Below are 27,699 nucleotides of genomic sequence, written 5' to 3' on the forward strand. Positions count from 1 at the left end.
TTGCTATTTTATCTTTTCCAGGGGCTTTCCAATTGTGCGTAGAATTAATTGCTTGGGTGACTTCATGCTGCAAAATTATCACTTCAGGCATTTGTGGTATCATCTTGTATGTGTCTGTTTCTGCTTGTATCCACCGTGCAAGCCTGTTATGTTGTACCGGGTTTGACCATAAGTTGCTCCAGAAGTGTTCCATGTCTGTTATGTTTGGTGGATTGTCTATTTTAATGTGTGTGTTATCTGTTGTCTGATAAAATTTCTTTTGGTTTGTGTTGAATGTTTGGTTTTGTTTCCATCTATTTTCACTTTTTTTGTATCTTCTAAGTCGTTTGGCCAATGCTTGTAATTTCCGCTTCTTTTCATCTAATTGCTCTATCGCTTCTTGTTGTGAGATTTTACCTAACCATTTTCGTTTTTTTTTTTTTTTCTGACATTTCATTTCTTATAAATTGTGTTAGCTGTCCGATGTCTTTTCTCAGTTTTTCTATTCTGATCTGTAGCCTGTGTTGCCATGCTGGTTTTGTGGGTTTCTTCTGTGTGTTTGTTGGTTCTGATCTCTGCCTAGTGTGTATATTTAGTGTAGTGAGTGCTCCTATATAAACCAGTAGTTGTAACTCTTCCATAGTCGTGTTTTCATTTATTTTGTTGTGTACGATTGTGTTGATAGTTTTTATTGTTGTTTCGACTTGTGGGTTATTTGGTGGTCTATGCAAGAATGGTCTAATGTCTGTATTTGTGTCTTTGTATTCTACGTATGTCAGCTGAAATTTTTCTTCTGTATCTAACATGTGTGTCACTTCGTGTTCTATTTGTGCTTGTTCTGGTGGCTGTCTTAAGATTTCGTTTTCCTCTGATTGTTTAATTGATGTGTGTTGTTCTTTGTTTGAGTCCATTACTGTATTTTCTTCTTCTTCTGATTGCACATTATTTTGTTCCAGTATTTGTTGTACTTGTTGTTTGATGTTTTCTAATTGTGACTGGGGTATCCTGTTATTTTTGATTACTACCCGGATCTGATCAGCTAGTCGTTGTGTTGTTAAAAATTTTAATTCTGGGTATCTGGTAATAAATGTTGTGTATACTTGTGATCTGTATCCAGTTGTGTTGGTTCCTAGATTTGTTGCTTGGTAATAACAGAACATGAGGTGTCGATTAACTTCATCTGACCATCTCATCCTCTGTCTTTGTTTTCATTCTAGGGTGGCTGCAGGAAGCATATCCTGCAAAACACCTGTATTTGGATTTAAATCATTTTCCAGTTGGCTAGCAGTGTCGTTACCATTGTGGGCGGGCATAGGATTCAAGCGTCGTCCCCGACCATGACGGCGCTTGTCAGAGGCTTCTTTAGTTCTGACCTGAACCAACTAATCACACTAAAAGGGGGGTTAGCCCTATTAGTGGTTTGTTCTTTTCGTCGCCTTTTACGACTGGCAGAACATACCGGAGGCCTATTCTTTTCCCGGGCCTCCACGGGAATTATTATTATTATTGTTGTTGTTGTTGTTGTTGTTGTTACCATTAAAACTTCTGCATGTGTGATGCAATTGTTTCTTTATTATACTGTTTTAAACGTGTATGTTTATTCCATGAAACTACAAATGCACTAGCTACTTCATCTCGAGTGGTGTCTGTTCTGTTACATATGTCTGCAGAACTCCACACCTACCTCTGCAAATGCACTCTATAGCCTTCCTGCATTCAACTAATGAAGTGAAAGCAGACTGCCAAAAGAACATTGCTACAAACTCTGAAAGCTCCTGTTACATGTCAGGAAAATGTTCTCCCATGTAATAGTTTCACATGTAAACAGTTAAAAAAAATCATCAGTGGGTTTGAACGCAGGACCTATGGTACGACAACCTCACACTTCACCAACTCATCCATGCAAGATCTACAAAACAGTCAGTCACAGATATGCATTTCCTGTGTTCCGTAGTTCTTGTGTTACTTTTAATTGTCATTTATGCGTGTTCTAGTGGGTGACAGCACATAGCACAAACTAAATTGGTGTTTTGATTGATACTCTATTGACATACAGTGTTTGGTACCAATCTAAGTGTCTGACATTTGGAGGTTTGGGTATCAGATTTACATGAGCTACGTACAAAATGATGCAAACTGTGTATGTTAACTTTTCTGTATTTTACTTTCACTTTTTCTCTACACATAACTTCAATGACAATTTCGGTTGTACATACTTCAGGCAATTTCAACAAACATATGTTTCCCATTGACATTAGCTAATGATTGAGAGAGTTTTAATGACTATTCATAATTTTTCTTTTTTGACATTTTTGTGCCTCATTTTTTGCTCTATGCTCTCCAAGACATGGCGAAGCTCTGATGTCCCAAAGGACAAGCAGTCCGCCACAGCCAATAAAGCATTTTTTTTGCTATCGCACCTTGTTGATATCCAAAGTTGACATTATTTACAGTTAATCTGCATAGATGTAAAACAAGGGTGCATACAGTACAACATTCTACACTTAATTACCTAAAATACACTTTCCACTCTCACGAACATCTTTCTTCAGCCTAAGAGTATAATAGTGGAACATGTTACTCCGAAGAACCTCATGTTGTAGTACTACAGGTGACACATGGTAGACTCAAACAATAAAAGAATGATAGGAAGAAAAAATAAGAGTCAAATAAAAAAGTCAAACAGTGATGAAAGTGGTGTGCCAAAATATTATAAACAAACGATTACATTTAAACCAATTAATTGAATGAAAATAATAATCTTGTCCTTCGATTAGATTTAGAAATAAAAAATTCCAAAGCTTGTGACGAGATTTGAATCCACCACCTTCTACATGTCAGGAATATATTTTAATTGCTAACCTACAGCACCATACTGCATTACACAGTTACATTTACAGCTTTCCAGAACCAGTCGCAGTAGTGATTTGCTGCCTTCAAAAAGTTCAGCTTCATATACAAAGCATAACTAATGTAGGCCGATATCTATGATGGTAATAACTGTGTATGTGGTGTCAAATCATATCTTGTGCTAAAGGATGTAGTAGTTTTTGGTTAGCTGATGAAATGCAAAATAATGGGGCAGGCCCAAGACATGGATCCAAAATTCCAAATATATCAAAAAAGAAAGCCGGATCAGAAATTGGAAATAACCTGACCAATTGTTGTGTCAGTTTCACAGTGCAGAACAGTTCGGTTATGTCATTGGGTGCTTTGGATTGGAGGAAACCAGCTCTAATGCATGAAATATAAACCAACAAGTAATTTTAATCAGACTATAGTCTTCCATTGTAAGCAGTGGCGTAATATTAAAAGTATCAATTAACGATAAGATGGGGCATTCAATAAGATGTCACATTTTTCATCCAAAAAGCTAAAGATTGCATCAATATTAAACTAAATTCAGTGAAACATTTTCAGAATGGGCCACTACTTACAGAGACAGCAGTCAAACAGGCTTGGCAGATACTTAAATGTAAAAATTTTGGGGGATATTCAGTTGTAATGGAGAAGCATATTGCTCCTAATGGTTGCAAAGATGAAGCCTCTTGGAGTATGTTAGGCAGAGTTCCTCTGTCTGAAAGTGCAGATAAACATACCAAAATCATTGTGTTGTTTTAAGAGCCAACAGTATAGCCATATGGTACTCATATATATAGCGGGCAAGCAGTGTGGGAAAGTAGCCCACAAAGCAGAAGTCACATGCTAGCTCTCAAAATCTTGCTTCAGATGGTTCAGCAATTATGCAGTATGGAGACAAATTGCTTAGTTTCCAGGAGGAAAATAACACTGAAAAGATAGTCACGAAGTAAGTGCTTTAGACTGGTGTGAAGAAGATGGTAAGCCCCTACAGTGGCACAAAGTTCACCATGTCATTGACCTCTGTAGTTATGAAGCTTGTCCCCCAAAGTTGATATATCAACTCAGAAACAGATGTGCATCATAAGTATAAATGTGAGCAGTTGCAATTGTGAGGAAATCATTACTACCACACCAATAACAAGCAATACTGGGACTGCCAAAAAATGCAAACCGTGTAACAAAGAGCAGTGTAAAATCCAAGAAGCAGTATGCTGAGGCGTTCATTACTACCATCAGCACTAAAAGAAAATGTCAAAAAGAAATAAATAGAAACATGATAAGATGATTTAAAAGCTATAGATCACTACACTTGTATTAGCAAAAGATATAGTGCAGTATGAAATCTGTTGGAGGAACCCAATCAGCCCATAGTGTGAACCCTCAGCTGCCATATGTTTACCCAGTCTAATGAGCAAGAAAAAATAGGGGTGGGGGAGTAGGAGGGTGAGAAGGGTGTGTGTGTGTGGGGGGGGGGGGGGGGGAGAGAGAGAGAGAGAGAGAGAGAGAGAGAGAGAGAGAGAGAGAGAATCCTGACAATCCTAAGGGTTTGGTTCACATAGCATATGGATTCAGGAAGAGGAGGGGTAGCTAAAGTTAACTAACACTAAAGTTTACTAACACAGGAGAGGCTGTACTCCTTGTGTGCCCAAGACTTCTTTACAAAATGTATCTCCTTTCTTTCTGCCACCAGTTGCTTGCAAGCAGTAACAGCAAACATGCCATATTGCATAAATACGGTGTTTTTCACATGTGACAACATGGGCTGTGTCCGGCGTTCTGCGGGAATCAGTATCATGCAGGCCTGCTCAAATTGATGCATATGCTCTTGTTTGTTTTGGAAGTTACTTTTGAAAAAATATTCATTGTTCTCAACGAATTTTTCTACTAGACTTTATAATTATTTTACTTTTTCTTAAGTTAAACATAACAAAAGATTTAAGTCTATTTGAGATGGTCATAAAGTCTCTCCCCGCCCTCTTCCTTCACACTGGATGTGACTTTTTACAACAAATTTCATACACGATATTTTCATGCAGAGGCAGATACACTGACACTTAGTAGGTAACATGGAGACCTGCATAGAACCAATCATAGGGCTAAGGACAACAGCAGCAGCAAGAACAGAATAGCTTTTATCTCTTGGATACCATTGTGCCTTTTGAACTGTAAAAATTTCCAGTTTTCTGCGTGACTTATGTTTCCAGTTATTATTGAATAGTCTGTCTCTTAAGTACCAGTGACAGTATTTGAAATTAGTGTGTTTCTCTCATTGGCAACTCAACGTTGTTTCCTGAAGTGAACACATGCAGTAATCTGTTTATTCTTGTTCCTGGACAGTGAGCTAAAATGTTGTTGGGCTTTGTAGTTTGTATGCTAGACATATAATTGGAAAAACACATAATTAAAACTACTTTGATTTTACTCATTTTTCTATCTAATGGAAGACTGTAATAAATAAATAGGTATTGTTGATTATCATCTTTTTGTGTGTATGTGTGGGGGGGGGGTTACAGGCTGTGTCCCAATGAAATAAAGATGCAATTTAAAACTCATTCCGCATTGCTAAGAAGTGTATTAGTGCCTACTGCTTTTTGCCATTTTTATCATTTGGGGGAAGGAATAATACACACACCAGCAGTGTCAAAATACCATTTGGAAACATTACCAGTGCTTTGCTTATGCCACATTTTGACAAAGCTATCATTGAACTCGGTCCTCATTCTTTGTTACAAATTTCAGGACAAAATTACAAAATACTTGTAAGATACTACATTTGGAAAATTGTTAACACTATATAGGAACAAGTCTGAAATAGTGATAGATATTTTATGGAAAGTGTGTGCTGTGTTCTCAGTTGGTTATTAAATAAGTTAACTACACTTTACTTTATAAAGTAAACTACTGGCCATTGAAATTTCTACACCAAGAAGAAATGCAGATGACAAACGGGTATTCATTGGACAAATATATTATACTGGAACTGACATGTGATTACATTTTCATGCAATTATGGCGCATGGATCGTGAGAAATGAGTACCCAGAACAACCACCTCTGGCTGTAATAACGGCCTTGATACGCGTGGACATTGAGTCAAACCGAGCTTGGATGGCGTGTACGCACACAGCTGCCCATGCAGCTTCAACACGATACCACAGTTCATTAAGAGTAGTGACTGGCGTATTGTGACGAGCCAGTTTCTCGGCCACCATTGACCAGACGTTTTCAGTTGGTGAGAAATCTGGAGAATGTGCTGGCCAGCGCAGCAGTCGATCATTTTCTGTATCCAGAAAGGCTCATGCAGGACCTGCAACACGCGGTCTTGCATTATCCTTCTGAAATGTAGGGTTTCGCAGGGATCAAATGAAGGGTAGAGCCACGGCTCGTAACACACCGGAAATATAGCGTCCAATGTTCAAAGTGCCGTCAATGCGAACAAAAGGTGACCGAGACGTGTAATCAATGGCACCCCATACCATCACACTAGGTGATATGCCAGTACGGCGGTGACGAATACACGCTTCCAATGTGCATTCACCGCGATATCGCCAAACACGGATGCGACCATCAGGATGCTATAAACAGAACCTGGATTCATCCGAAAAAATGACATTTTGCCTTTCGTGCACCCAGGTTTGTCGTTGAGTACACCATCACAGGCGCTCTTGTCTGTGATGCGGCATCAAGGGTAACAGCAGCCATGGTCTCTGAGCTGATAGTCCATGCTGGTGCAAACGTCTTCGAACTGTTCATGCAGATGGTTGTTGTCTTGCATTCGTCCCCATCTGTTGACTCTGGGATCGACACGTGGCTGCACGATCTATTACAGCCATGCGGATAAGATGCCTATCTCGACTGCTAGTGATATGAGGCAGTTGGGATCCAACATGGTGTTCCATATTACCCTCCTGAACCCACCAATTCCACATTCTGCTAACAGTCATTGGATCTCTACCAATGTGAGCAGCAATGTCGCGATAAGATCAACTGCATTCGCGATAGGCTACAATTCGACCTTTATCAAAGTCGGAAATGTGATGGTACACATTTCCCCTCCTTTCTCGAGGCATCAGAACAACGTTTCACCAAGCAACTCCGGTCAACTGCTGTTTGTGTAAGAGAAATCGATTGGAAACTTTCCTCATGTCAGCACGTTGTAGGTGTCGCCACCAGTGCCAACCGTATGTGAATGCTCTGAAAAGCTAATCATTTGCATATCACAGCATCTTCTTCCTGTTGGTTAAATTTCGCATCTGTAGCATGTCATCTTCGTGGTGTAGCAATTTTAATGGCCAGTAGTGTAAAATGTTTTGATATTAAATAAAAATTTTTGACTGTTACTGTAACACAGGGAGAAGAGGCGGAACGAGAGTGTGGTGATAAGGAAAGACAGCTTACATCACCAACCATTAAGAAAGAGAAGGACATAAAACGAGAGAAGGGGGAGGTCAAAAAAGAAATCAAAACCGAAAAAGATCACCGTGAACAGCATCGGGGAAAAGATGCTAAAACAGCAGAATCAGAACTTGTACGAGATCTGAGGGCTCAGTTAAAGTGAGTTTTGAAGGACTAACTCTAATACATCATTGACATTGACTTTGATGTAGGATTTTACAACTTTATTAATGCTAGAGATTTCCTTCGGCTTTGGGCAATTTTCAGCCTTGTGCCATTTGTAAAAAAAATACGGACTGGCAGTTCTGTGCTTGTGCTGTAACTCCTCTTCTTGCATGAAATTTGTTTTTAACAACCCATCCCCTCCCCCATCCACATACTCAAACACATCAGGAATAAGGACATTTAATTTTTTTGTTCTCTTCAGATCATCACGGACTGTATTTTTGTTGTATAATCACAAACTGTATGTTTATTTTTACAGTAGTATTCTAGCAAACGTATATTACCTTGCTATGTACAATTGCTGCATTTGGCACATTTTTATTATATAGCATTCGTATAATATTGTGAAAAATGTCATTTTGTGTACTCTGGAAATCACAATTTCTTTTAGAACCTAAGAGGAGGTCATTAAGAGAAAATATTATGTACACTGTATTTATTAATAATTTATCCTCTCCATTATACTACTCTGTGCATGTGTAAAGTAACTGTGCATGTTGTTCAGAAAGCTTTTCTTTTAACATCTGTGGTAGACAATTAACATTGTGTTACTGTTATTGTATCCATCGCAATTGTAAGTATTCCTGTATTCATCATTCCTTCCTGTTGTGCATTTTGGCAACTACAAGATTTCTTCTGTGTGTAGTGCAACAAACTTCATAATGTTAACTGTGTGTTAAAAACCAATGTATAGGGCAAAATGGAAAGAACAACAGGAGAAGATAAAGAAAGGTGTTACAGTACCATCCATGTGAGGGGGGGATAGACAGGCAAGCAGATATTATTATTCCCCCATATGTTCTTTGTTTTTTCCATATGATGTTTGAAAATAAATATATGTCAGCAACAGTTATGTATTATGTTATTAACACTTTGGAGATTGGCCACTTAGAAAAATATTGGGCTTAGAAAACAGGTCATTTATGCTGTTATTTAAAGCATAACTGGCACATGCATCTTCAAGAGTAGTACACACAAAACAAATACCAAACTTCAGGATTTATTTTTCATATTTCTTTAGTTCTTTGATAGATTACAAATTTTAAATTAATGATGACAGAAAGTATAACTATCCTTATTTTTTAAAAATAAAAAAAGTGAGATGAGTTATTGAGCAATTTTTTCCTCTTGAGCTTCCAAAATTTCTTGCTAACTCAATAAACATGACATATTTCTAGCAGAATTGCAGCAAACTGAAACCTAATGAGTACATGCATGAAATTATGCCAATGTGATCAGATTGGCTCAGCCATTCGCAACACCAGATGTTGTGTTTGCTACTTTTTTATATACAATTTTAGGAATTGACACCAGGAGGCAATATTCAAGTGATAGGTGCCTTGTGCATCAAGAAAATTGTGGCCAGACCTATTATTGAGCGTAAAGTTGTGGCCTCCAATGTGTTAAACATTACAGATTGGATTGATATTCACTATGTGATCAAAAGTATCTGGACACCTGGCTGAAAATGACTTAAAAGTTCGTGGCACCCTCCATCGGTAATGCTAGAATTCAATATGTTGTTGGCCCACCCTTAGCCTTGATGAGAGCTTCCACTCTCGCAGGCATATGTTCAATCAGGTGCTGGAAGGTTTCTTGGGGAATGGCAGCCCATTCTTCACAGAGCGCTGCACCGAGGAGAGATGTCGATGTTGGTTGGTGAGGCCTACATGAAGTCGGCGTTCCAAAACATCCCAAAGGTGTTTTTCAGGATTTAGGTCAGGACTCTGTGCAGGCCAATCCATTACAGGGATGTTATTATCAAGTATCCACTTTGCCACAGGCTGTGTATTATGAACAGGTGCTCGATCGTGTTGAAAGATGCAATCGCCATCCCTGAATTGCTCTTCAACATTTGGAAGCTAGAAGGTGCCGAAAACATCAGTGTAGGCCTGTGCTATGATAGTGCCACACAAAACAACAAGGGGTACAAGTCCCCTCCATGAAAAACACAACTACACCATAACACAGGGCTTCACAACATACGTGCTCGCGGAGCAAGCTGTGAGCAGCAAGGCGCGAGCACGGAGCAGCGCGAGCACGATACCCCCACTACCGGACCAGAGCGGAGAGTGGGGAGAGTCACGTGGGGCACACAACAGCTGCTGCCAGTCAATGTAAATCTGCGGCCACCCGCAGGGATATCACTCACGAATTATTACTACCACAAATGAAACAAATAAAGGAGGATGTACATGTGCCACATAATTTTATTAGCTTAGTGTATGCCTCTACATTCGTATTAATTTGTGATCTGTTACACAATAAAAGGTGTCACTGAAGTGTGGGATTCTCGGTTATCTTGTACTTTTTGCCCTTTACAATTGCGTCTAATGTTCGGAGTAATTAGATGAGATAAATACGTTCAGGGAAATAAATAACGTGTGTTCCTGAATTGAAATAGCCTTCATGGAAATGTGATCTCGCATTCTTAGCAGATTTAACTAAGCATCTGAATGCTTTGAACTTTTCACTACAAGGTAAAGATCTGCTAATTACTCATTTTATAGATCGAATACAAGCTTTTAAAATGAAATTGACACTTTGGTTGAGTCCGCTGGAAACAGGAAATCTAGCTCATTTTCCTAAATTATCATCCATGCAAGATGTTCACAAAGACTGAACATTATTCAGGAAGAATTTGATCAACGCTTTCAAGATCCGACAGCACTAGACAGTGATTTTGATCTGTTCTCCTCTCCATATTCATGTAGCCCATGCTTCCTTATATAATTGGTTGTACGAACAACAACACTCATCACATTTTTTAGAGTGATACTCTTTGCACATAAGTTTTCCTGGTGGATCACACAGTGAACGCCCCTTATTTATTTCGGCACGGCCAGTTTTTGCATTTTCTTCTTCAACAGCGCAAAGAAACCTGATTTCTTTCCCTGTCATCGCTGGTGCTTCGTCCGTAGACACTGAAACTAAAGAATTCCACGACAATCCTATATTGTCAACACTTTCTTCAACACTACTTAAAATATCACCTCCGGTTGTAGTGTCCTTTATGGCTACTACATCGAGGAGCTCCTCCCTCACCTGAAGATCTCTATTAACACTTCTAATAAATATGGCAAGCTGCGCTGTTCCAGTGATATCAACACTTTCGTCCAGAGCTAGAGAATACGCCATAAAATCTTTACAGATATTTGCAATCTGGTTCTGGACGTCGTCTGCCATGTCCTGTATGCAACGCAAAATGGTCATGTTAGATAATGGCACACATCCGAAACTGTTCAACTTGATATGGACACAAATGTTCCGCTGCAACTACCAAACACTCTTTTATTAAATCCCCATCAGTGAAGGGGTGCAGGGATTTTGCTAAAAGCAAAGCAGTTTTGTAACTCACTCTGAGAGTTGTAACTCACTCTGAGAGCTGCCTCAGTTGATTTTTCTTCGTCGTCCAGATCTTCTTTGGATAGCTTCCTTTTAAGTTTAATAACTTCCTGTACACGATCTGGCCCATCACATTTTCCACTTCCGTAGTCTTTCGCATGGTACGACATATAATGTCGCTGCAAATTAAATTTCCTAGAAGAATTCAGCGTTTTGTGACATACTAAACGTTTTGCAACACCATCTTTTTCTGTAAACAGATACAATTCCTCCTAATGGGGGTTGAACTGCGAAAGCATGGTTGTGGTTACACAACGGCGACTTGACATGATTCTTAACCAGCGAAGTGACTGTTAGAGCTGATCGTAGTACTTTAAAAGTTACACAGTCGGCGCGAATTCAATAGGCACGCTGCGGCCCTATTCAAACGTGCGCGCGCATTTCCCCTCCCTCCCTACTCCGCGACGTTGCACCTGCTCGCGTGCACCTGCCTGAGCAGACGTGAGTACTCGCATTCAAAACCGGCCAGTTGTTAAGCCCTGCTATAACACCACCACCACCATCACCACCTCCAAATTTTACTGTTGGCACTACACATGCTGGCAGATGTTTACCGGGCATTTGCCATACCCGCACCCTGCCATCGGATCGCCATATTGTGTACTGTGATTCATCACTCCAAACAACGTTTTTTCCACTGTTCAATTGTCTCATGTTTACACTCCTTACACAAAGTGAGGCTTTGTGTGGCATTTACCGGCATGATGTGTGGCTTATGAGCAGCCGCCTAACTGTCGTAGTATTTGCAGTGGATCCTGATGCAGTTTGGAATTCCTGTGTGATGGTCTGGATAGATTTCTGCCGATTACATATTGCGACCCTCTTCAACTGTCGGCGGTCTCTGTCAGTCAACAGACGAAGTCAGCCTGTACACTTTTGTGCTGTATGTGTCCCTTCACATTTCCACTACACTCTCACATCGGAAACAGTGGACCTAGGGATGTTTAGCAGTTTGAAAATCTCGCGTACAGATGTATGACACAAGTGACATTCAATCACCTGACCACGATCAAAGTCCATGAGTTCTGTGGAGCACCCCATTCTGATCTCTCACAATGTCCGTCGACTACCGTATTTACTTGAATCTAAGCCACACCTGAAAAATGAGACTCGAAATCAAGGAAAAAAAAATTTCCCGAATCTAAGCCGCACCTGAAATTTGAGACTTGAAATTCAAGGGAGAGAAAAGTTTTAGCCCACACCTCCAAATGGAAACAAAGTTGGTCCATTGTAATATGAGACACAATTTAGGTCGAATGAATGACGGTACAGCTACAGTAGTTTGGTTCGAGTCGTAAGCTTAGCAGTTCAGTTTTACCAGGTAGCCATTGCTATGCGTAAGGCGCTCCGTTCGTATTTATACGAGTACCCTTCCTTTTTCACATGCTTTGTCTGGTTTGAATCGATTGCATATTTTTCTTTGATCTGATAAGTGTTGTTCTCTTTGTTATAGGTGTTTGTCACTCTAAGCTGAAAATGCGTTATTGTACTGTGTCATGCATTGTTTGTTGCATTCTAATAATGTGTGTTTACGACCTGTCGCCGATCGCGGCATGGCTTGCTTTTGTGCGCGCTACCGCCGTTTACGATAAAAAAAAGAGGGGTATTGTCTCATTCATGAAACAATGGCAAGAGACTGCTATTTGTTGTTACTTACACTGCTGCATTCTTTGATAATGATCAACAAGAACCAAATAGTAGACTGCGTATGATAGAAGATGTTCTGAACGAGAGTTTAGCTAAAATTTTTCGCTGTTTGAAAATCTTTGCAGACGCCTCTTTTGTACATTACATTCTGCACAGAAATTAGAGTCATCTTAGATTTAAAAATCTAGTCAATTGCCATGCTTCATTTCTGACTGTATCACTATTAGGCATAAGAATAATACGAATATAAACATGACATGGAAAATGGAAATGTCGTGTGGCTAGGGCCTCCCGTGGGGTAGACCGTTCGCCTGGTGCAGGTCTTTCGATTTGACGCCACTTCGGCGACCTGCGTGTCGATGGGGATGAAATGATGATGATTAGGACAACACAACACCCAGCCCCTGAGCGGAGAAAATTTCCGACCCAGCCGGGAATCGAACCCGGGCCCTTAGGATTGACAGTCTGTCACGCTGACCACTCAGCTACCGTGGCGGACCAACATGACATGATATGTATATTCTTGCGCGTTTGCTGTTGTCTCACACTAGTTTCGTAGTTTATTAGGCAGACAAGATTTAAGTGAGATAGCAGCAAACACGAAAGAATACATGGCAAAATGTTTATTTTCATATTATTCTTATGGTGAAGAGAATACTGCATGTGAGTCACAATTCATAAAAGTTCCTATTAGCAACCATCTCTTCTCACAGATAGGAAAAAATTCAGAACGTAGAGTTGGCCATATTGACAAACATCCCAAACAGTCTTGCCAGTCGGATTTTCATAGTACATTGAAATGCTGCTACATTCGAAGATAAACAATACGGAATTTGTATTTACTTCGTTGGATAATGTATGAAAATGCAGTGGTCGGGGCAGAGAAAAAAAAGCTCGTCTTCCACCTTTTTTTAAAAATTTATTTACTGACTCAGAGGTTTTGGTGCCAGTATTTATCTTTGTGCCTGCAGAGCATGCTTGTATCACGCTACATATATTCGATGGCAGAAGTTAGTTTTGGCGGCACCTACCAACATTTTTCAGGACTTCCGCTTACTTTGCACTCGATTCTAAGGCGCAGGCGGTTTTTTGGATTACAAAAACCGGAAAAAAAGTGCGGCTTAGATTCAAGTAAATACGGTACTGAGGTCGCTGGTATGGAGTACCTGGCAGTAGGTGGCAGCACACTGCACCTAATATGAAAAATGTACTTTTGATCACATAGTGCACATTATTGAAAAGAAAAAGAAAATTTTACGTTGATCCTATTAATCTAATCAATTCAAGAAAAAATAACTCAGCTATACACAGTTGAAATTGCTTAATAAGAAACCACTGTCCAAGAGGTTAAACTGCCCGTCCATCAAAACATCACTTTCTATGAAAGCAACCACTCGGAGTGTATACCGAAACAAAGATACCAAACTGCTTTCAACATACAGCAGCAATTTGTGGATTGTTGCCAGTGAACATTTGATAACGTTCACATTTTCTGCTTGCTTGAAAAGTTGCTGTTCCACTAAATTAATAATGGATGTTATGTATTACACTACTGCAACGTACGGTACGTGACATGGCTCTTTGCCGGCATTGATTGACTTCATCATTGTCATAATCATCATCCTCTTTGCCGGCATTAACTGAATTCATCACCATCATCATCCTAGGGTTGAAGCAAGACCGTATGGCTGTGAACACAGACTTGCATGGACATGTTGATGTAAGAGTAGTCAGCCTTGTTAGCAGCAGCCCACTGCGTTAAAGAACACCTTTAGCTCTACCTGGAGTATTTCTCTCTTCATATTTTTCAAAATGTTGCTGGTTTCAACACAAAAATTCCATTCCAGTCATAATGAAGTCATCTTCAAGCTATTTTAATTTCAAATGTAGTCTGTGAGAATTAAGGTATTTGTAGACTGTTAAATACACGGTAAAATTCCTGAAATAACTGGCATGTTCTTTAACACAAAAATTATATTTCAGTTATATCATCATGCATTAGATAACTCCCACATGTTATCTCTGTGGAAGAACTCCACTATAGTTATTTTCAAAGAGTTGACATGTTTGTACATATTTCTATCACTGTCACTTGAAATGGTTTTTAGATTGTCATTCTGAATTTTATGGTCTTCAAGGTCACCCACTATTGCATGAGTACAGTGTGAAGAGCTTGCTGTGTCGAAAACCTGTATATTTTCTATATAAAGATAAACTGTCTTCAGTAGCACAGCAAAAATACCTCAGCTTCTTCTGTCACTAGTTTCTACAGCTAATGATACTATAACAGACAGTCAGATGATAAGGAGATGGATGGATAAAAGTGAGTAAACTGTTTAACAATATTAGGAAAAGTGCCACAGCTATTAGTTCATTTATCCCTCTGTGAGTCAAGGCAGTCAGTGCCTTTATGGAAAAATGTTCGTGGTCATCAATGGATTTGTGTTAATACCCAGGCATGCATGTCATCATCCAGAGCAGATCAACAGCCATAAATGTATGTACAGGGTGTACATAAAGTCTGGACACACTTTCAATTATTTTTTGCACAAGAATCAAACATTGTGCAGATGTCATACATATGTCATTTTGAAGAGAAACCCTGAAAGTCATTTATTATTATTATTATTATTATTATTATTGTTATTATTATCTCTCTTTTTTTTTATGTTTACCACCACAGCGTAGTTTGATAATTTGCTAATAGTCAGCGCTAGTCGCAAACATGGCAAGTTCAGGTGCAGAACGAGTTTTCTGTGTGTTGGAGTTGACAAAAACAAGTGTGCTACAGCTGTTCAAAGGATGTTTAGAACCAAGTATGATAAGAACCCACCAACAAGGAAGGCCATTTACCACTGGCACAACAAATTCGTTACGACGGGTTGCTTGTGTCCGGCAAAGACAAGAGTTGTTTCCCGTTTCTGTTGGCCTCCATGTCCTCTCCAAATTTACCCATAACCTTTTCATACCCTTCTGTTCAATTTCCAGTCCTGGCATTAAAATCACCCATGAGCAGAACACTGTCCTTGTCCTTTACTCTAACAACTACATCACTGAGTGCATCATAAAAACTATCCATCTTATCTTGATCTGTCCCTTCAAAATGCGAATATACTGACACAATCCTAATTTTCTTGCTAGACACTATCAAATCTATCCACATCAGTCGTTCGTTTACATACCTTATTGCACCACGCTGGGTTCCATTTCTTTCCTGATGTAAAGCCCTACACCCCATTGTGCTATTCCTGCTTTGACTCTTGACAAGTAGACCTTGTATTCTCCCACTTCCTCTTCTTTCTCACCCCTTACCCGAATGTCACTAGCAGCTAAAACGTCCAGCCCCATCTTACTTGCAGCCTCTGCCAGCTCTACCTTCTTAACAGCTCCCCATCTCATTACCATTTGTTTGCCAAGTCTTGTCTTAGGAGTCCCTGGTTTGTCAGTTAGAGGTGTGACTCCGTCACCTCCAGAGGTCCGAGGCATTTTGCTCTGATTATTGCCAGCATCATATTTAAAGTATCAGGGAAGCAGGTTGCTAGCCTTACTTGCCCCGAGTCCCATTGGGTTTTACCCCTAACGGCTGAGGGACTAACCGGTGGATTTCGTAGTCTTTGCCGTATGAGCACAGAGGTGACCACGACTCAGAATATGTCCGAGATGCCCAACCTTACTCCAAAGTAACTGGTATCCCGACTGTCGGGACCACTTACTTGCCCACTCATACGTTGCCCGTGGTTCATGAACTAGGACATGACTACAGGAACACACACCATGAACCACCCATCACTGAAGCCCTTAAAAAGATAAATGAACCAAGGTTTTATATAAGTACCTTTCAGTGGACTGATTTTATTATGCAAGAAGGCAATGATTTGTCGAATTTGTGGGATGATTAAACTGCTGGGGGGAAAAATTAGTACCCCTTTTCACTCGAGATTTATTGTTGCAACAGTACATATGGAATACGTGAAATAATTACATTTATAGATCAGTAGTACAAGCTGTTCTGAGGAACCAGGTATCGACCAATGCTGAAACTCCCATATTAGTACATGATGTAATCTCCAGGGGCAGCAATGCAGGTGCTGACTCTGGTGTCCGGTCGATCGTACAGTTGGTGAATACTGTCCTGGGGTACATTATGTCATCCCGCTTCATCTGTTCACATAGCTCTGTAAGGGTTGTTGGTTGACGATCGCCCGAGTCTCTTCTCATCCCATAATATCCCACATGTGCTCTATTGGGAACTAGTCCGGAGATTGTGCTGGCAGGAGAAGTTGCTGCACATCTTGCAGAGCATATTTAGTTTCATGGGCAGTTTGTGGACGAGTATTATCCTGTTGGAACAATACGCCACCTTCCTGTTGCAAGAATGGCAGAACAACAGGTCCAGTAACTTTCTGCACATACTGAGTGCTGGTTAGTGTCCCCTCCATATACACCAAAAGTGAATGAGAGTTGTAACTTATCACACTGTAGACTGTAAGGCCTATGGTGGTGTCTATGTGTCTGGGATGAATGCACTCTACAAGACAGCACTCACCAGGTCTACGTCATACAAGCAAATGATCATCATTGGCATGGAGGCAGAATCTGCTTTCATCAGTGAAGACCGCGGTGTGCCATTTCATGGAATACGGGCTAGAGGTGTGTGTCCTCGAAGTCCCACAGCTAATAGCCTGTCCACAATGGTTTGTATTGACACGAATGAGTCCAAAAGCCCTGTTATGTGTGCTGTGGTAGCTGTACGAACTGGCATTGCTGTCCTTGCGACATGACAATCTTGGTGGCTGTCTGTGCTGCTTGGATGTCAAGAACATTGTCTGTGAATGTGAGAATGTCCATGTGACTACTGATACCAGTGTCATTGCACAACCAACACAGCATATCCAACTTGTGTGGCAAGTCTCCAAAATGACCATCCCGCCACTTGGAAGACGACATGTTGACCCCTTTCTAACTCGTTCATTTGGCTGTAGGAAGCGCAAATGCATCACTATGGCATGGTTGCCTGCTTGCTTCACACATTAGCACCAACCGAGCCTTCTGGTTGTGAACTTTCTCCATTAAAGGGTAGACACAGATGGTGCTATCTGTTGGTGTACAATGTTGAAACAATTATCAGTGTGTCTAATATTCCCCAAGTGGCATAAGCTGTCATCATAATCTTTCCAGGTGTACAAATCTCCCACTGCACCCCACCCCACCCCACCCCACCCCAACCCAACCCACCGCACCCCACCAGCAGTGTATTTTACAGACTACTGTTGGTAATACCATTGAGAGAGGTAGTTATAGCAGGCAACTGCATAACATTTTTTCATGAAGGCAATGGCTGCCTTGTCTCTCTGTGGAATAAATGTATTAACAGTTAATGATGGTTACTTTTGAAACAATAAATAATTTTTTGACTTTTTTCCATGTGTCTCATTTCATATGACTGCCCCTTGTAGATCATTGCAACTTAGTTGCTCCAACATTTTACTTTTCTCCATTTTTGTGTTGTAGGGACAACTACTTCATTTCCCCCCTCCCCACATACACCCTTTTGTATCTGAATTTTTTAAAAGTTTGATTTGTTGCTGCACTGGAACTACAATACTAGTACTGCAAAATTTATTACTTAATTTATAGTTTTCCACGCTACAGAGTGAAAAGTTACTTTCAACAATATTTTTATGGTCCTTGAGTCAGATATTCATTGTCTGTTTTCTTCTTAGCCACTTCAGATGTGCTGCTAATCAAACTCTGCCACTTCATTGGCACATTGGAATGCTCCAGCTTCTGCCTTTGACTCTGTACATGTTTTAAAATACTATGTTTCCAACCCCATGAAATTCTGCTCTTGTAGTAGTAACAAAATATTGCTAGTATTTTGGGAGCATACAAACCATTGGCTTCAAAGTCACCTGCTCTGTTGTTGGCAGTAACTGCATGCTCCGGCATTTTCACAATAGTAGATACTACTTTAGTGAACTACTTCTAGTCCAGAGTAATTATGAGACTGTTATCATTAGAGATTTCTCAAGAAAAATTGACACTGCTTACTGTCTAGACCTTAGTCTGAAACAACCAAGGCCATGACCATGGCAGAACTATTTCACCAGATATGTAGGATATGAGAGAGGCCAAATAACCCTAGACTTCAAGACAAATGTAAAAATCCGAGTACCTAAGTAGACAGGTGCTGATAAAGGTTTGTATTACTGAATCATCAGTGTAATAAGTCAAGGTGACAAGGTGTAACATTAGTTATCTACATAAGTTTGAAGCAACTTGTAGAAGCCATACTGGGCTGGTTTGGTTTTAAGACAAATGTAGGACCACACGAGACAGTACTGACTGCACTAATTACAAAGACTGAAGAAAGTTGAGCCTACATTTATAGCATTTGTAGATAAATAAAATGCTTTTAACAATGCTTACTAGAGTATATTCTTTTAAGTTCCAGTATTATCATGAATAAAATATGGGGAGTGATACTTTAACTAAAAGTTCTTCAGAAACTAAATTCCATTTATAAGAGTGAAAGGGCATGAGAGACTTGACAGTAGTTCAAAAGGGGTGGTGAGAGGAGGTGGTTGCGTAATGCCAATGTTAGTGTGTGTACACAGAGAGTTGTTCATAGAGGTAAAATAAAAGCTGTAAGATCTTTCAAAAATTTTGTCAGAGATAAAAAGAATTTGGAAGATCAATACATGGAGTGAGTAGTAACTTGAAAAGAGATCATAAGGTGAACATCAATAAAAGTAAAACGAAGCATTGGATAATAATGATGGACAGGTACTGCATCAAATCAAGGAGGAAATAAACGTACCGCACAATTTAACTAAAGATAGGATATGTTGATAATACGTGTTCTGAGACATGAAAAAATAATGAAATTGATAACAGAGAAGTGTGAGAGGTATACATTATAGAGAGAGATCAATGCTTGAATACAGTCAGTAGGTTCAAATGGATGTATTTTGGAGAATTGCAGAGATGAACAGACTTATACATAGAGAGACCTGTATCAGTCCAGTCATTGAACTGAACACTACAACAGTAATAGCTACAAAAACAGAGACATGCTGCAACAGTGTGCTTTCACCCAAAGGAAATAATGTGTTTTGAATGCATCCTTTTTGAAACTGTATGTCTCTCTTTGCACTGCTGAATGACAAAAATAACTAATTTCTTAACAAGTATTGGCTAAAAATGAGTTATTGTATGGTTCCTCAATCTTGGGATTAGAGCTAGAATGCTGTGCATACTTCAGAGTTGTTGATTTTTCATCACCAATCATAATTAATTTGATGATGTTAGCTTCTTCAGCAAAAATAACTCGCATTGCAGTGGGCATGGCATGTGTAATTTCCATGATTTGAAACGGGTCTTAATGATAATGTGGATAGTTGGTCTGTATTTAGTGATATCTGCAAGGATCTCAGTATCATGTATATATGGTGTCAGAGGAAGTAGTTTTGTAATTTGTGTTCTTTTACAAGAACATGGTATGCATATCAGCCACATAGAGAATATTTGCAAATTGTTCCAAATGTTGATGGCAAATTTGAAGACAACAATGTCTCTGGATATCCCTCACAGACTAAAGAACAGAGTACGGACTTTTACCACCTTGTGGTCATCATTCAACATTCTGTTGAGGGCTTCTATACTTACTTGAGTGGCACAGCAAATCATCCACTAGGTCCTCAAACCTCTGTTTTGTACTTTGAGATTGTCACCAGCATCCAATGAGACAGCTCCATCAGTTTCCTTTAAAATGAAATCCACAGCGTATTAGGTGGGTCTGTCACACAAACTAAATTTAACATGGATTAGACTTTGCACTAACATGTAAGTCCTTGTTTTGTTCATCTAAAAATAAACCAGATGTAAACAAATACAAACGTATGATTGGTCAGCAGCCATAGGACATGTACAAAGGTAGTAGAAGAAAGTCCATTTTATGTATTAGATATCTTATTAATTTGTCATTGGACATGAAACTTTAAGATCTAATGTATTAACAGCCATCAAGGTTTTTCATCTTCATACTTTAGTTTTTATTCCAAAAATTGTATACTGTCATAGTCTCTGTAAACATTAGTTGTGCTCTGATTGTTGCACTGTTAATACAGACCGAGAAAATGTCTGACACTGCTTCCTGCTTCGTAGTGAAGCACACACATGGAACACCATTAAAAATGATGAGAAACAAGTTGTTCTTAATGTTTTCCACAAGATTACAGATAAAACTGGCTCTATAATTTTTCAAGCAACTTTTTTTAAGCGGAACACATTATTGACTAAGTAGAACACATTTTTGATACAGGACGCATGGCTAAAGCTGTAGCATTGGAGTCTAATAATTGAGTATTGTGTGGGTGTCTGGTTTGAATCTCAGTGTTATAAAGGTGTGTTTTACTCTTTATTTGGACTATCTTCATTATTTTATACTGCAGATATGATCTCACACGCAACAGAGTGATAAGCATCATAGAAATGTGGGTAACAAAAATTTTCACAATATCAAGCACACCTTTCAAATGCTGCATCTTTGAGGTTGCTTCCGTACCATTGCAATCTGGCCTCAGTAGAATTGATGTGAATCCAATTTAAGGGATTTATAGTGAGAAGTAACAAAACATTTAAGCTGCCAGGCATACCAGAATTAATGTTCGAAGCTTTGTCAACCACCACTGTCGAATGCTGGCAAAATGCAGAACAGCACTTCACAGAAAGAGAAAATACGGTTTTTGGATTGCTTCATGGATGCTGTTGTTGATCGCCTTTTTATCAGGTTAGCAGATGACAGTTTCAGTACTCAAATGTAGTCCTCGGATTTGGATATAGAAGGGGTTCTGCTTTTTTAGAATATGTGGCTATTTTCAAAGCGGTGGTTTTGTTGGGAACTAATAGCAAAATGTAAACAATTAAAATACAGTCGTTATTGTTGCACACAAGTCGTCATTTTCCAAAGTGTTGGTTAGGATGCAACCTGACAGCTCAATTAAAATTAAATTGTACATTTCACTCTATATCATGTCCTACAAAATTAGATTTCATTATGCTGCCACATTTCTAAATACGCACATGCATTTAGCTTCAGGAAGACATAGAATGCATTTCTGTCATTGGGTGCTCTACTCTATGTACTCAGTCAGTATCACCCATTGCCCAGCTGCTGTCATGTGTTTTGCATATTTTCCTAATAAATAATTTTAGCATACAATGAAATACTTTTTATAATTTGAAGTAAGATATACTTCTTGTCTTCTATGTCTTGAAATTGCTTTCAGACTATTACTATATATTTTGTGTGTCTTTAGAAGATCATTTAAATGTATTAGTGAACTGGAATAGCAGAAGGAATTAAACTATAATTCTGTCCCCCCCCCACCACCACCACCAATATGTATGAACTACCATTGTGTTCACGAACTTGTGCATTTGTGTGTAAAAGTAATTTTCTGCTATTTACACTTTCCTGCAAAAGTGTAAAACGTGAGGTTTTACTATATTTTCATCTGCACATTGTTGTTGTTGGTCTTCAGTTACAGGGAACATAGGATGTTAGAAGAGACTCTGAAATACTTATTTTATACGTCTGAGTAATTCCTGCATTACATGAAAAAGGCAATGGTTGTGCAGCCCTCTTGGCCCTTGGATTAAAAGGCTTTTACAGTGTATATTAAAAATAAACTTCATGTGGCACACACAACTGAATAGGAAAATTTAACAGTTTGTTAGTGTTTGTGAGCTGTAATACATCAGCTACGTTGGTGGCTTATGTGGGGACTGCAGTGTACACTTTGACTTGAGAGGTGAATCTAAATTAATTCAGCTATGACATGTAGCACACACTGATCAGCCATGACATTGTAACCACCTTCTTAATAGCAAATATGTCAATATTTGGCACAGATAACAGCGGCGATACACCATGGCATGGAAGCATTGAGGCCTGGATTGATCAGTGGAAGGAGCTGGCATCACGTCTGCACACACAAAAGTCACTGAATTCCCACAAATTCCAGGGAGGGGGTGATGTGTTCTGACACAATGTTCAGTCACATTCCAGATGTGTTTGATCGGGTTCAGATCTCGCAATTTGGGGAGCCAGCACATCAATTGGAACTCGCTACTGTGTTCCACAAACCACTCCATCTCACTCCTGTCCTTGTGACACGGTGCATTATCATCTTGAAAAATGCCACTGCCATTGGGAAAAATGATCGACATGAAGGGGTGTACCACCCACTGTACAAAGCTCCTTGACCATCGTGGTGTCTTGCATGAGCTCCTCTGGACCCATCGATGCCCACATGAAATGTCCCCCAGAGCGTAATGGGAGTCGCTGCCAGCTTGTGTGCTTCCCTCAGTATAGGTGTCAAGGAACTGTTCCCCTGGAAGATGACAGATTTGCGTCTGCCCATCAGCAGGTGAAGAAGCTATTGGGATTCACCAGACACTCTGCCACTATGCCAACATCCAGTGCCGATGGACAGGTGCCCATTTTAGCTGTAGTTACTGATGTCATGGTGCTAATATTGGCACATGCATGGGTCATCGGCTGCGGGGGCCCTTCATTAGGAGTGTTAGCTGCACTTTGTGTTCACACACACGTTTACTGTGCCCGGCATTAAAGTCTGATGTTAGTTCCGCCACAGTTTGCCGCCTTTTCTGTTTTACCTGTCTGCCGAGCCTTTGGCGTCTGACATTTGTAATTAGGTTAGCCACCCAACCCCATGACATCTGGATATGGTTTCTCCATATGTAGAAGACACTCACCACAGCACTCCTTGAACACCCAACAAGTAATGGAGTTTATGAAATGTTTGTGCCGAGCCTCTGGGCCATAACAATCCGCCGTTGGTCAAACTCAGATAGATGGCACCTCTATTCTGTACAAGGAGAACATTGCTGATACTACATGCACGGTGCATGTGTCTGACTAGCATTCATACCTCGCCAGGTGATGCTGTTATCGCCTGGACTGTTTTATATCGATAGGTATCTGTTTGATCAGTGTATAATGCGAACAATTTATTTGATCTTGCTTCCCACAAAAGTCTCGAGGGCACCTCAAAAATGAATACCTTTATACCTTATTAGCTGTGGTATGTTTTTGAACGGTTTATTGTTCTTCACAATTACCAATTTTGGACATTTTGTTTTATCAGATAGCTTTGTCTGCAGGATGGAGTAGTAGTCAGTGGTTGTATGTTTTGAGTGCTGTGCTGCTCTACGGCAGAAATCACTTTGAAGTTGACATATATTCAGATGTGTAAATGAAAATCAACATCTGTTTATAGATATAGTGTAGTGCATGTGTTTGTATATCTGAGATCTTCTCCCAAACCCCTGGATCAATTTCAACCAAATTTGGCACAGAAACAGCAGGCCTCAAGAGTATGACCACTTTTTGGTTTCTAACTCCTTAGCACCAATATGAGTAGGAAAATGGGCAAAACATATTGTTATTGGGTTCCCCCTCCCCCCAGCTAGAGCCATACAGGTTGCCCTACACAGCTGGAATGTTCTTTAGGAATAGTACCATCCTGCCAATTCAGCTTGCTTTGCTGGGTAGCCTACTTGTCATGGACAAGAAACGGTTCTCCAGGCCCCGACATGTAGACTGCTTTGCATGACAGGCATGTTATGTTGGACTACTATTGACCTGCTTTATCATCCTACTTTGCATGGTGGCCTTTACACCTGGAGCAAATGAATGCTTTTCAGGTCCCTGATTTGTATACTGCCCTGCATGACAGACATGTTGTTGTAGTAGCAGTAGTATCAGTCTGCTTTATGCAACTGTGTTGCAGTTGCTGATGAGTGTGGGTGGGAACAGGTTCACATGGATAGAGGACGAGATGGAGGGAGCTAGGTGGAGGAGGAAATGGAGAGAGGGGAGGAGGGGGAGATAAATGAGGCAGGTGCAAGCTGTAGAGGGGTAGTGTGCAGATGGAAAAGGAAAAGGGAAAGGATGATGTGGTAAGAGAGAGGGGGTGGAGAAAATGGACAGAGAAAAGCGGAGGAGGATGTGTGTTCACTATAGGTGTTGAAGGCATCTATGCAGGCCAAGCTGTGGGGGAAAAGGCTTGTAAATGTAAGCATGGTTTGTCCGTGCGTGCTGCTACAACTCTGCTACCCACCCCTGCAGCGCCTTGTCAGTTATGTGGTATTGTATCCTCAGTCCCCTATCTATGAAGATTTTGGTTTGCAACTGTAGGCATTAGGTTCAAAGACTGTCTGAGAATGTTGGAAAATGTTGTAGAAGCTTCCAGAATCTTATAGGAGCTTCCAGAAGGCTTGGGAATGTTCTAGAATTTTCCAGAGTGTTGTAATCCTTTGGCAGCATTCTATATGGAAATGAATAAGTGTGTGACCGAGTACTTTATTTCAAATGAGGGTGTTGCCGAATACTTAAGAGTGATTTTGAACATTAAAACTACCCCTCCCTCCTTTTCACCCTAATTACCTCAAAAAAGAAATTTACATAAAGACCAAACAAAGCAGATATTTCTCAGCTAGTTCAGAATAAATTCAAAGTAGGCCCTATGAAAGCGTGCTGCTGCTCCCCCCCCCCCCCTCCCCCCCCCCCCTCTCCCCCGCACCCCACTCCCTCTGTCCCCTTCTCATAGGAGACCACATGTTTCATGTAGTGCAAAATGTAGTCTCAATACATTTTTCGTTGCACTACATATTTCTGTGAGAATAACCAATTTTGAATTAAAATGTTGTGTGAGCATTTAGACTTCGACACTAAGCAGCTTGAGCTCATGTGGACACCATATGTTTTAACATGCACTGATACCACTACAAAGAAAAAAAAGCATTTCTTACATTTTATTGCTTTTTATGTACATTCTTAATGTTTCTCTACTGATTTTTTCCCCCTACAGAATGAGAGAATATCATACTGTATACAGTATTTGTGGAGAGGCTGGACAAAACCTTGAATAACAAGGAGATACTGAATTTAATTAAGTGACAAAAGAAGAAAAAATAAAAATGCAGCTACTGATGTAGGAGAAAGTGAGTACATGTGTCTAAAAATGAGTTTAATAGAAAGTGCAAGATGGCGAAGCAGATATGGATAGAGGACAAATGCAAGACTGTAGAAACATGCATGACTGGCGGAACCACCTATAGCAAAATTTGAGAGACCTTTTGAGGAAACAGAAGCAATTGTAAGAATATCAAGGATTCAGATGTCAAGCAACTACTAAGCAAAGAACGGAAAGCTGAGTGATACAACAGATGGATAACAAAGGGCTAATAAAGGGAAATGAATGTTGCAACAAGACCCGTGGAGTATATGACATTCCCTCATAATATTTGAGACCCCTGGGAGAGGTAGCAGTTATAAAACTACTCCACCTGGTACGCAAGGTGTATGAGACAGGCAGAGTACCCACAGACCCCTAAAGAACGTAATAATTCCAATTCCAGAGAAGGCAAGTACTGCGAGGTATGAATGCTGTCAAACCATCAATTTACTAAGTCATTGTTGCAGAATACTGACACATTATTTACAGAAGAATAGAAAAAGTAAGAGAAGCCATCATTGTGGAAGATCAGTTTCGGTTATGGAACATGTGAGGCAAACTGACCCTGTGACTTACCCTGGAAAATTAGTTGAACAAAGGCAAACCTACATTTATAGTATTTATTGATGTAGAGAAAGCTTTTGACACTGTTGAATGGAGTACACACTGTGAAATATTGTAGGTTGCAGGAGGGAAGTATAGGGAGTGAAAGGTTATTCACAACATGTCCAGAAAGCAGATTTAGTTATAACGGTCGAAAGAAATGAAAAAGAAACTGTGATTGAGAAGGGGGTGAGACAGGATTGTAGTCTTATTCTCAGTGTTATTAAATCTATATATTGAATAAGCTGTAGAGGAAGACCATGACAGATTCTCAGTTGGGGAGAGATCTGGCGACCTTGCTAATCACTAACCATCTGAGCTACCCAAGCACGACTCATGCCCCGTCCTCACAGGTTCACAGGAGAGCTTCTGTAAAGTTTGGAAGGTAGGAGACGAGATACTGGCAGAAGTAAAGCTGTGAGGACAGGGCGTGAGTCGTGCTTGGGTAGCTCAGATGGTAGAGCACTTGCCTGCGAAAGGCAGAGGTCCCAAGCTCGAGTCTCGGTCCGGCACACAGTTTTAATCTGCCAAGAAGTTTCAATCCCATCATTGTTTATTCTTAGCTTGCTAGTTACTGAGGAAAAAACCAAGAGAGCTACAAATTAAGGCAATCACTTCATTATCATAACAAGTCACAAAGAAATCATTGACCAGCCATTTACTAGACTAATCAAGACTCATAATAACTACAATCCTTTGGTGTTAAACTTTTCAGTGCACTGCCACCAGAATTGCATACTACCTCATTGAAAACATCCTGAATTGTTGCGAAAAATAAGTTTAAAAAGAAGGCTTCTTATCATAGACTGATTCTTTGAATGTGCAAAAGATCGTCTCAAATTTTAACTTATATTTGTATGTTTCTATGCAAATCCGTATGATTTGTTATCTTTATTACTATGAACCATGGACCTTGCCGTTGGTGGGGAGGCTTGCGTGCCTCAGCGATACAGATGGCCGTACCGTAGGTGCAACCACAACGGAGGGGTATCTGTTGAGAGGCCAGACAAACATGGGGTTCCTGAAGAGGGGCAGCAGCCTTTTCAGTAGTTGCAGGGGCAACAGTCTGGATGATTGACTGATCTGGCCTTGTAACATTAACCAAAACGGCCTTGCTGTGCTGGTACTGCGAACGACTGAAAGCAAGGGGAAACTACAGCCGTAATTTCTCCCGAGGACATGCAGCTTTACTGTGTGATTAAATGATGATGGCGTCCTCTTGGGTAAAATATTCCGGAGGTAAAATAGTCCTCCATTCGGATCTCCGGGCGGGGACTACTCAAGAGGACGTCGTTATCAGGAGAAAGAAAACTGGCATTCTACGGATCGGAGCGTGGAATGTCAGATCCCTTAATCGGGCAGGTAGGTTAGAAAATTTAAAAAGGGAAATGGATAGGTTAAAGTTAGATATAGTGGGAATTAGTGAAGTTTGGTGGCAGGAGGAACAAGACTTTTAGTCAGGTGATTACAGGGTTATAAATACAAAATCAGATAGGGGTAATGCAGGAGTAGGTTTAATAATGAATAAAAAAATAGGA

The 27,699-nt window shown here is 40.1% G+C and overlaps 1 protein-coding gene across 4 annotated transcripts in view; it reads left to right on the top strand.

Annotated features, from left to right (window-relative positions):
• LOC126410738 (E3 ubiquitin-protein ligase Bre1) overlaps positions 1-27,699 on the top strand; it is a 284,197-nt gene that overhangs the window by 169,077 nt on the left and 87,421 nt on the right. For all 4 annotated transcript variants that reach the window (XM_050081311.1, XM_050081312.1, XM_050081315.1 and 1 more), the window contains exon 11: positions 7,192-7,394. In XM_050081311.1, the coding sequence (XP_049937268.1) occupies positions 7,192-7,394 (203 nt within the window). The remainder of the gene's footprint in view (positions 1-7,191; positions 7,395-27,699) is intronic.

Source organism: Schistocerca serialis, chromosome 1 (genome assembly GCF_023864345.2).
Source record: "Schistocerca serialis cubense isolate TAMUIC-IGC-003099 chromosome 1, iqSchSeri2.2, whole genome shotgun sequence".
Taxonomy (NCBI): Eukaryota; Metazoa; Arthropoda; class Insecta; order Orthoptera; family Acrididae; genus Schistocerca; species Schistocerca serialis.